The sequence below is a fragment of the Lactuca virosa genome, chromosome 3, assembly GCF_052849685.1.
Source record: "Lactuca virosa cultivar CGN04683 chromosome 3, Lactuca_virosa_CGN04683_v6, whole genome shotgun sequence".
In the NCBI taxonomy this organism is placed as follows: domain Eukaryota; kingdom Viridiplantae; phylum Streptophyta; class Magnoliopsida; order Asterales; family Asteraceae; genus Lactuca; species Lactuca virosa.
In genome coordinates this window covers 138,688,408-138,699,244 of record NC_136428.1, presented here as the reverse complement: position 1 = coordinate 138,699,244, position 10,837 = coordinate 138,688,408, and the positions used below count along the sequence as shown (strand labels likewise).

Genomic DNA, 10,837 nt, shown 5'->3' with positions numbered 1-10,837 from the left:
TCTGTCCTGAGTATGCAGTTTTTGTTAAATCGTTTACGTGTCCGAATGATGCTCGTCGGAAAAAATTCAAGAAAACTCAAGAAATGTCGAGCGGGCTTTTGGAGCTCTCAAGAAACGTTGGTTTATATTGAAAAACCAGCAATTTTTTTCAGCGAGGAAAAAATGCATGAAGTCATGTATGCATGTATAATACTGCATAATATGATTATCAAAAATGAAGGAAGAGCAATATGTGAGTATAATGAAGAGGAAACCATACCCGCGACACAAAGAATAGAAATTGGGGGCGACGAGTACATTGAAAAGAGAGCAGAGGTTCGTTGCAATGAAACATTTCACAATCTTCGTATTGATTTGGTGGAACACATTTACAAGATGCAACACATTGACCTCAATTTGGATCCGGAGGAGGACCCGGAAGACGAGTTTTCAGAGGACGACTTCATGTAGTGCGTTTATTTTAAATCGTTTAATGTATGTTTTTTTTGAGTTTGTAGGTTTAAAATTTCTAGTGTTTTTTTTAAAGTTTGTAGGATTTCTATTTGGACAATGGAAGGTAATGTTATTTTTATTTTGAAGTAATGAAATGAATGATTTTTATTAAAATTATAGTTTTTATTTAATTAACAAAAAAAACCTAAAGTATAGCACCATTCATTGGGTGTACGAGACCACACTTTTGTGGTAATCGGTGATGGGGCGTCTATTTGTCGGTTTCGTTTCCATAGCGAACTGCTCCTATAAAACTCCCAAGATTGGTTAACGGGCGGACACCCCAACACTTCGCTTCCATCCCAACCTTTGTGCAATTGGGTCTTTAAGTTTAAAAGCTATCGACATACGACACAACACAGACTGTCTTCCCCTTCATCGTTGCTCTCGAATTTTTTGCATTCCCTCATTCTCCTGTGAGTATAAAAAGTTCTAACCTAGTTTTTTTTTTCTTCATAACTAACCTGGTTAATTGTAGAATTTGGTTTGTTTGTTTTGTATGTCCTGATTGATTGTTGTTGCATTGCAGGGAATAATGCATAACAATGATCTGGTGGGATCTGTAAGAAAAAGAAAAAAATCAATAGATGTAGAAGGAGGCGATGATAGACTAAGCAGCCTGACGGATGATCTTATCCATGAAATCTTTTCTTTTATGAGCATTAAAGATGCTATCAGAACCTGTGTTTTGTCGTCTAGATGGAAGTTTATCTGGACTTCAATGCCTGACTTGAATTTTGAAAATCTCAATGATCGGCCCCACCTCTCCAAATTTATTTCTAATGTTTTGTCTAACCGCAATAAAAAAATACAAGTTTCTTCAGTCAGTCTGTTACTTGGGAGAACAGTTACGGACGATGAATCTGTCTCGAGAATTCTCAGCTTCGCATTCTCTCACAATCTCCAACAACTGAGTGTTATACGTGCGCCTGGGAATTCGATTATATTCCCATATTCCTTCATTGTGACACCAAAGTGGGACCTCCCAGCTTTAACCACATTGCATCTTCACTGTGTCAAACTCATGTCTGATGACCTTTTCTCCAAGTGCACTAACTTGAAGAACCTCATCTTAAAAGAATGCACATTAATGGAGGAGATGGAAGTTTTAACTATCTGTCATCCTCGACTTTCTGATCTTACACTTGTATCTACACCCCCGGATATGGAATTACAGGAGGGTGTGAATGTGGTTGCACCTCAACTCAAGAATCTCACTATTAAATGGTGCCAAGGGGAACATCTGATTTCTGCACCTGGGCTTACCTCCTTGGTCATAGAAGGTTTTCATCCATGCCAGAGTTTTACTTGTACAAAACCAGGTTTCCATTCTTTGGAGAAGGTTCGTATCTATTTCTATGATGCAGGGAATGCAGATGCTCATAAAATAGTTTCTCTGCTTCAACAGCTCCATAGTGTCAAGCTTCTTACACTTAATTTGCAGATTCTCCAGGTATTGGATTTGCTTCTTTCATCTTTTAATCTCAACAATGGAAAATACACTTTTATTTTTCTTTCACAAAACAAGGTATTCTTCCATTTGGCTAGCCTCTACTTGAAGATGATATAGCCTTCCATAACTATATGTGTGTGTGTGTGTGTGTGTGTGGTTATAAAGATGACATTAATCTATATCTAATTTCTTTTTGTTTTATTTTCTGCAGCGTCTTTTTTCAATAGAGGTATACCAGGAGTTGTTGCATTTGGCTGCTCTACTTCAAGATGAAATAACCCTCCATAACTACATGTTCATTCAGAATTCTGAAAAAAAAAAAAAAAAAAAAAAAACAGACATATCCGTTCAACAGTGTTTAGGAAACTGTTTTTATCATTTTTATTATATGTGACATTACATACTATTTATTGTGTTTAATTTCAAGTTGTGTTTGGTTTCTTGACTGTGCAGGTGCGGCCCAGATTTAGGAATGTCAAACGGAGGATGAGGAAATCAGCGGTATGTGAGAACTTGAGAACCAATTTTTTTCAAAACCAACACCACCTAGGCCAATTGCACATAAAAAATCTAAAAAGCACGTAAAAAAACAAAAAAGTATAAACATGCATATATGTAATTTGGTTTTGTTATATTTTGTGCAGCGTTTTTCTTCAGGCATGGAAGTAAGCCCATATAAAACTTGTGTGTTGGCAAATGCAAAGATAGTAAAGTTTGTACCAAGTACTCAAGAAATAGTATACTTGGAAAAAGTAACCACATGTACTGAAATAAAAAACTATGATGATAATTCTCCAAGTTCCATCTTCCCAATGGTCTCACGTGAGGTATCTACACAATGCTATATTTTTCCTAGTTTATAACATTGTAACATTACAAAAACTTGAAATTTTTTACGACTTGCAGGAGATTATAGTTATGGGGGATATAGCATTAGCACATGTATTTGTGAGACACCTGAGGATATTGGTAAAGGAGTGTAAAGCAAATACAGATATTGAGACTGACATGGCTCATATGGATGAACATGGCAAACCACAAGTCTGGATGATGCTCTGGGCATGGGAATTGCAATATAAGCTTAGGAAAATGATGGCAATGCTTCAGCAAAGGGTAATTGTAGAACTAGAGAATTGTCGCATGATGGCATCGTTAAGGCGAAGATATAATATTATGCAGAGGGGATTAGAGACTCATCCCATAGTTACATGGTTGGAGGATATGCGTGCATTGTTTGAGCGCATTCAACGGTTGATATCTCGGCTGTCTGCATCAAAGAGCGATGTGTTGCGACCAATTTTTCTTAGTCTATGTCAAGATGCTGTCATTCTCACCAATAATATGTTGGGATGGATATTGGAGACTACAAACTCAACTCGACAGACGATGAGATTATAAGTTATGGTTAAATCAAAAGGGTCGTTGAGTTAGGATATCATTATTAAATTTTACAAATTACGTTAGAAAATTAGATAAGATTGCAATCTTTTAAGCTTAAAGAAATTATTTTTTATAAACTTCAATTCTTTTAGCAGCTTGCAGACTTTAAAAAAAACATTATTTTTCTTGCAGAATGCTAACGTTTGGTCCACCTCTTTTTCTGCAGATGTGGTCAGCTGACTGCAGACGTTTTAGTGTTTTACCTTTTGAAATACAAACAATATCTTAAGATCTATTTTTCTTCTACTGCTTCTGCCAAGTCAACACTTCTTTTCATGGATTAACGTTATTGTAAAAAACTTTAATTTAAACATCAAGTATTAAAAATAATATAACAGTAAACTGCAGAAATGGTCGAGTGGTTTGCCTTTTTTTTTTTTGCCAAACATCAAGTACTTCTACATCCCGTCTATGTCCCTCTCCTTGTTGTTGCTCATCCTCTCCTAAAGCTCAGATCAAGATGAATTTTTATAAGGCCTGTCATAACTTTACTCAACACAAAACGGTCTCCTCATGGTTTAAGGAGTTGAACCCTTGGACCAGAGATTTCATTATTAAGGAACGCCTCGTTTGGATTGACATTGAAGGAGTTCCTTTGAGAACTTGGAGCAAAGTAAATTTCTGAAATATTGTCAATAAATACGGTAGCATTGTGTATATGGATGATGATTTGGAAGAGAACCTTTTTACTAACCGCGTTTGCATTGAAACTAATCTAACGGGTATAATCTCATATGATGCTTGGTCTATGGGAGAAGTGAATAGTAATCATATGCCCTCACCTGCCCTTTTTGAATTATGTGATTTTATTGATAATTCCAAGAGACATGATCAAGATTTTATTAGTCCTACAAATTCTAAGAGGCAGGATGATTTTAATGTCTTGTTATTGGTATTGATTATGATGCAAGTTCTCCGGATCTTGATGACACAACTCATGAGGATTTGCTTCATGATCGTTTTCAGTGGATGAGATCTAAAAAGAAAGATAACACTAGTTATTATAATTTTTTTTAAATAACGGGTATAATCTCATATGATGCTTGGGCTATGTGGTTTTTGCATCACTTTCCTTGCATGCGGCTTTAATTTCCAAGTTGAAGCAAGTTTTTTTATTTATTATTAATTTCGGATATAATAGCCATTTAGTGTTGTTATTAGTTGGTTATAAAACCTTCTATTATTTAGAGTTATTAGGTCATTTTGGAAAATGTGTTAAAATTTGGTTAGATGTATATAAATGACCATTTGGGATGGTAGTTTTGTCATTAATCCCTTAATTTTATATGTTTTTATTCGGCAGTGTCAATCAGAACATGCAACTGGTGCAATTTACACCAAATCTAACATAAGTAGATGACTAAAATACCCCCAACTTCTCACAATGCTAAAACTGCCCTTTTTGCATGGCAAAAACAGAGACCTTCTTTTATCCTATGACCATTTTTTGTTCAATATATAGTTAAAAAGTTAGGTCTTTCAAAATGCTACAACCTTTTTATGGTTTGACACCTCCAATGCAAAGATATAAGTATACTAACACCATAGGGGTAAAATTGTAACTAATTAGGAGGTTGGATTACAAGGATGATGATGATGAACTTGAAAATATGTGATGTCTAAACAAGAAGTACCAGTATCTGTTACTCATTGACTTGAAGGATTGGTCAAAAAATTTAATCTGCAACAAAAAAAAGGTCAACTTGAGCATATGCAAGTGAATTATCAGAAAAACATAAAGGCAAATAATGTGGAGAATGCTACCAACCACCAAGTGAAACTGTGTCTACAAATGTTTAGCTCTCCAGTCCACGTCATCATCACTGTCCACATCACTCGATGACTCATCAACACTACTTTCTTTCTCAACCACTTGTGAAGCTTTACTTTGCTTTTGCTTTCCTGACTTTGTGGCCTTAAGCGCCAATTTTTTCCTCTTGAATAATTCCACTCTCTCCCTACAACTCCTGCAATAAGTCCAATTTCAATCTCAAGTCAAAAACCACTCAATCCCCCAGTTTTGTGTTTGAGAAAATGTATCAAACACAAATGATACACTGTGTCTGATGCATACAATATGCATCAGATACAGACAATATGTATCAAGCACATTGTGTCTGATGAATAACTTGTCAGACAAGTTATACATCAGGCACAGATAATACACATTGTGCCTGATGCATATTATGCATGTATCAAGCGCACATACAGACATATTGTATGTATCAAGCATATTATGCATGATGCATACAGTATTTGTCTGTCAGGGAAAATGCTACTTACCTTTGCTCTGCGGTTTCAGCTTCTTCGATCATCTCAGCAGCGTCATACTGAATGAAATTTAAGAAAAAAATAAAAAGAAAATTAAGTATTTAAAGAAGCATATTTTAAGTTTATGTGCATATAAATGAATAATGATACAAACCTCTTCCTCTTCTAACCGATTGTCTACCTCCTTCAAGTCCTCTTGGATCAACTTCTCAAACTCCTTGTACTCGTCTCTGCTCAAGTTTTTCATGATTTTAAAAATTAAAAGTGTTTCATGTAATTTGAAAAAATCTTATAAATTTAGTCCCTTTTTATATTAGCAAGCTTTTCTTTTTGTTGTTTATTAGCTAAACTAACAAACTCTATGGCATTTCAATTCACTAAAAAAACAAACAGTTGACAGAGTCAATGTGCTGACTAAATCAAATTGATGGGGTCTGTTTAAGAGCTTACAATTAACAATTTATTTCTCTTTAGTATGACTAAACTAAATAACTAATTATCTTTTCTTTGTCAATTTTTAGCATCCTAGACTGTATGTATTATATCTATGAGCATTTATTCAACAAATGACACATACTGCTGCTCTTGAATTTGATTTCAAGAACATTCAGAAAGCTTACAACTTAATGACTTTTATTGAAAAGAAATATCAAAAAACTTACTTGATATCTAGCTTAACAGGTGTAATTCCACGTGCACGTAGATCAGCATCTTTATCATCAAAGAAACCTTCCGGAAGAGTTCGTGTCTCAGAGCCCTCAATCTCAGCATCTATGGTCTCTGAAACTCTTTTATTCTCCACATTAAACACATTTGTAACTTGAACATGAACACTACCCACCACCTTCTTCTTTTTATCATTCTCCATTAACTTTGCATTACTGATTTCTATAAAGAGACAAAACAATTGTTCCATTTAAAACACTTTGAATGATATTTAAGCAAAAAACACACTGAAAAGTAGTAATATAATGCACTCTTACCATTCTTTTGCCTTTTTGTGTCGGGCTTATCAAAGAAATCAGAAGGAAGTACAGATTGAGGTTTAGGTTGAGCTGGTTCGGTTTGACTTTTAACTGAGTCAACAGGTTTGACTTTACCAGATTCTGTAGAACCACCGGGCTTTACATTGTTAACCTTACTAGCTGCAGCAGCATTTGCTTTTACATTTTTAATCGCCTGTTAAAATCACCAGTGTTTTTTGAAATCAAAGGGATAAAAAGAACAAAGAGGGGGAAAGAAGAGTGCATATATGATTATATACCTCGCGATGCTTAGCAGATATTTGGTGTGCACCCCAAGCAGAGTCAGATTTTAGGACAATATCACAAACCCTACAGACTGGTTGATCAGATTCATTGTACCTAGAACCAATAAAAGTAAGTGAGATGGGATTTATAACAGCAATTTTCATCATTAATATGAATTGAAGAAAGAACAGCAAGTAATCTAACAATCCAAGAAGATACAAAGCAGTTAAGGAACACCAATATTCACCATGAAACCTTGTTATGTTAAAGCTTATGTCATGTCATATTTGTGATTGCTTAAACAAGAACATGAAAAGATAAATGAAGATGAGATAAAAAGATCCAGCTACTCAAATTACTATTAAACTCCCAATTTTAGATGGCTAATCAGCTACCAGTTTTACTTTCTCAATAAATGTTTGTGTAGAAATTAACACTATACCTTACGAGAGGAGAATCAATACGTTTATCCTGCTTTTGCGCTTTCAATTTAGCACGATACAGTGCCTTCTTCTTTGCTTGAGCATCCATTACTCTACAACAAAGATTCTAAGATCAATCAAATATATAATTCCGCAATGATACTAGTTTTGATCAAACGATAAAAACGTAGAGTGAAGTTATCTATCCAAAATTAGGGTTCGGATAGCGATTACGTCGGTAACTTCATTTCGTATGTTGCAATTAGAGACTAACACAGCTGAAACTGAAATAGGGAAACATTATTTTACCTTCCGGACAAGTGTTATTCAAGCTGTGAAGTTTCCACCTCGAGAAGATTAGAAGCAATGGAATTGGAGTGGAACTGTGACCTGCTTTTAAAATTCTCTATCGCCGTCGTTGTTTTCTCGTCGTCGTCGCTCACAGCTCTTTCCCCTCCCCTCAATTTGATATTATACATCCGAAGAGGAATTAGTAATTCCATAAAGTTTTAAAGGAATCAGGACTTCATCTTTACGCCCCGCTGAGAGTTAAAAAAAGAAAAGAAATTTGTTTTGTGCGCGATTGGAAATAGAAGAAAAGTTAAATATTTTGTTCTTCTATTTTTAAATTTTTTTAAATCGGACGAAAAGTTAAGATGGAAAGTGATCATTCCATTTTCTTCCACTTCCTTCCTTTAATGAAACTCGAGAGCACCAATTTCTCTTACTTTCCTTTCATTTCCACAAATTTCCTTTCTTTTATCTCTTTGAGTTGAACTCGAGAGCTGGGTGTTAAAGTTTTAAGAGTAAATTACACAGATGGTCTTATGGTTTGGGGTAATTTTCTCTAATTTTTTTTCTCTTTTTTTTTTAAACTTAGAGGGTCCTACAATGTATTTTTTACGGGTGAGCATGGTGCAGTTTTAAGGCCAAACCAAACCGCAAACCGCAAGGTACGGTTTTTGCATTCTTAAAACCGTTGGGTGCGGTTTTCCAATGGTTCGGTTTTACGGTTTCTATATGCGGTTTCGGTTTGTATCGATGTGGTTTCGGTTTTAAACTGATTCTAAAATTTGGTGTATTAAAAAAAAAAAACTCGATAACAATGTGCATATATGCTTGGATGGTGCAATTTTTCTCACTTTTTGAAACAGTTTATTTGTAAAAGTTTATTTACAGCCCATAATAAATTATATAAATCAAAAGTTCTAAGTGATTTTATATACAACGGTAGATTAAGAAAAAAAACTGAATTTTGGTTTACTTGTTATAACCTTATAACACATAGTTAATTAGTGACCTACTCTGTTTTGATTCTAACTACAAAAATAAAAACATAATAGAAAATAAGTTTGGGAAATGATTTTGAATCCCGATTAAATGGCTAAAATCAACTATCAAAGTCCAAAGTTCAAATATAATATGTATTAATATTTTAAAAAATATGTATATATTATAGAATATAAATATAAATTAGTGATTTATTAGTTTATAAATCTTCGGTGCGGTTCGGTTTTGATGGACCGGTTTCTTGATAAAAACCGCACCGACCCGTAGACCTTCGGTTTTTGCAAAAATGAAATCCACACCATTGGTTTTTGCATCGGTTTCCGTTTGTTGGTTGCGGTTTGTTGCGGTTTTGTCGATTTATTTTTAGTCGGTTCGGTTTTTGCTCACTCCTAGTATTTTTGATACGCGTTGAGCCTCTCACGGACATTAAAAAAAAGACTAAATTACATTTTTTTATTTATTTTTAATTAATTATCTATTTATTTATTATTATTTATTAGAAATCTAGTTAATAAATAAGGTGGGTCCCTCCCAACTTAACCTACACCCTCCCATCATCTTCGTTCTTCTAACCTACATCAACCATCACCAACCAACGTTCCACCAATGTTTTAAAAATCGATTTTTTAGTTGAACTGGTATGGTGACCGGTTCCGGTTCAACCGCCGGGTCAACCGGTTCTATAAATTTCAACATTTTCCCTATTTTCGTACACATACATACATATATAAATCATGAATTTGACGTTACTAGTTCAAATATTAAAAATATACATAAAAATAAGTTGTAGATCAATTGAAATACATTAAAATAACACATAACCATAAGTTTTAGTGTTTTATATCAATCCATATACGTCAAAAATAAAATAAAATACAATACCGAAACAAAATATAGTTTTAGATGAATACAAACACATCAAAAAATTTTATAACATTTACCATATGTTTTTATTTAGAGAAAACTAAATAGATTTGAAAAAAATCATCAAAGTTTATTGTGAAAATGGTTCTTTCTCATGTGTTTTTATTCGGTTTAATCGGTTCAACCGGTTTATTTTGACCGGTTCAACCGGGTTTTTCTAGAAACCGGCCGGTTCAATCCGGTTCAGAAATCGACATAAAACCGATGATAGTTGAACCGTTGTCTCCCCCGATTCCCGGTCCAACCGGTTAGACCGGCCGGTTCAAACCGGTTTTTAAACATTGTGTTCCACCCATTCACCATCCATCAACCATAACCATAGAATCACCTCCACGAAACCATCATCTTACCCAACACCTATCTGTAATAAAATAAAATAAAATTATAAAAAAAAAAAAAAAGTTGGATTAATGAAGGGGAGGAGTTAAGATGTTGATGATTGTCAATCGATTTTGAGGAGGAGACTGTGATTTCAATCTGCTAAAAGGGTGTTAAAAGGGACAAGTGAAGTTTCTGATGAGGAGGGGTACCTTTGAAGCCATTCTCCGCCGCCCCCCCACCCCCCCCCCCCCCTTTCCTTCTTCATCGCAGACCTGGTCATGAACGTTCATTGACGACTTCCCAACTATATCTCGTATCCTTACACTATACTTGCCAGACCTTGTTGTCGTTAGTGGAACGATAGACGGTCCTCGTTCCAGTAAGCATCACATTCCACAAAGTCGATCTTTTGGTTTTAGGTTTAAGTTTGGCTTAAGGTAACTTCATATGTACTGCAGAAATCAATGTGATTTCTTACAATTAAATCCCTTATAGTAGCAGTCTAAATCCATGGGTTTCAATATCAATGCCAATATGCTCTTTATCGTACTAGATTTCCCTGTTCTATTTACCCTGGAATATAGGAATGTTGATGGAAAAAAAAGCACATATCCATGGTGGTATGGCTGGTTTTCACAAACGGAAATGAACGGAGCATAGAGCTTCTAGGTCTTTTTGCAACCTTTCCGAATAAGATGAAGTGGTTCATTAACTATTTTGAATTTCTAGAGAGCTGGGGAATAATTTTGCTTCATCTTTGCTTTGATTATATGTCTAAGAACATTTTTTTGTTTCCTTGTAATAAGTAAAGACATTATGTGGATTAATTGTAATTAGATGGACCATATTTGGATTTAATCTAGTCGGAGAAGATGAAAGAGCAGCCGGAATCGGAGTAGCTGACACGAGAAAAAAAAAGGCAATGGAAGCGTGGGTCTCGTGGAATAGCAATAGGGTGGTGGGACCCACCTGTT

At 34.9% G+C, this 10,837-nt stretch overlaps 2 protein-coding genes across 3 annotated transcripts; one reads left to right on the top strand and one right to left on the bottom strand.

Moving 5' to 3' along the window:
* The first annotated feature begins 777 nt into the window (after positions 1–777).
* LOC145166624 (uncharacterized) lies at positions 778–3,468 on the top strand. Its single transcript, XM_079085643.1, has 6 exons — positions 778–908; positions 1,022–1,945; positions 2,157–2,174; positions 2,399–2,446; positions 2,590–2,772; positions 2,852–3,468. Exons 2-6 carry the CDS (start codon positions 1,028–1,030, stop codon positions 3,341–3,343), a joined length of 1,659 nt encoding a protein of 552 aa, XP_078941769.1. The 5' UTR covers positions 778–908; positions 1,022–1,027; the 3' UTR covers positions 3,344–3,468.
* A 1,274-nt stretch (positions 3,469–4,742) lies between these two features.
* Positions 4,743–7,837, bottom strand: LOC145166623 (protein ABA AND ROS SENSITIVE 1-like). 2 transcript variants are annotated; one of them, XM_079085641.1, is made up of 9 exons: positions 7,638–7,837; positions 7,349–7,441; positions 6,921–7,020; positions 6,640–6,835; positions 6,319–6,544; positions 5,811–5,886; positions 5,669–5,715; positions 5,150–5,352; positions 4,743–5,066 (listed from the first exon to the last, which is right to left on the bottom strand). In XM_079085641.1, the coding sequence occupies exons 2-8, from the start codon at positions 7,435–7,437 to the stop codon at positions 5,172–5,174; spliced, it is 915 nt and encodes a 304-aa protein (XP_078941767.1). In that variant the 5' UTR covers positions 7,438–7,441; positions 7,638–7,837; the 3' UTR covers positions 4,743–5,066; positions 5,150–5,171. The 2 variants fall into 2 exon arrangements, with proteins under 2 accessions (XP_078941767.1, XP_078941766.1); XM_079085640.1 differs by having other exon boundaries at positions 5,154–5,352; positions 7,638–7,836.
* Positions 7,838–10,837: the final 3,000 nt, after the last annotated feature.

Coding starts and splice junctions, on each gene's coding strand:
- LOC145166623 (XM_079085641.1), bottom strand. CDS start 7,437: ATGGATGCTCAAGCAAAGAAGAAGGCACTGTATCGTGCTAAATTGAAA. Junction 6,836..6,920: donor TATCTGCTAAGCATCGCGAG/GTATATAATCAT, acceptor TGATTTTAACAG/GCGATTAAAAATGTAAAAGC. Junction 5,887..6,318: donor CCTGTTAAGCTAGATATCAA/GTAAGTTTTTTG, acceptor AAACTTGAGCAG/AGACGAGTACAAGGAGTTTG.
- LOC145166624 (XM_079085643.1), top strand. CDS start 1,028: ATGCATAACAATGATCTGGTGGGATCTGTAAGAAAAAGAAAAAAATCA. Junction 2,447..2,589: donor GGAGGATGAGGAAATCAGCG/GTATGTGAGAAC, acceptor TATTTTGTGCAG/CGTTTTTCTTCAGGCATGGA. Junction 2,773..2,851: donor TCCCAATGGTCTCACGTGAG/GTATCTACACAA, acceptor TACGACTTGCAG/GAGATTATAGTTATGGGGGA.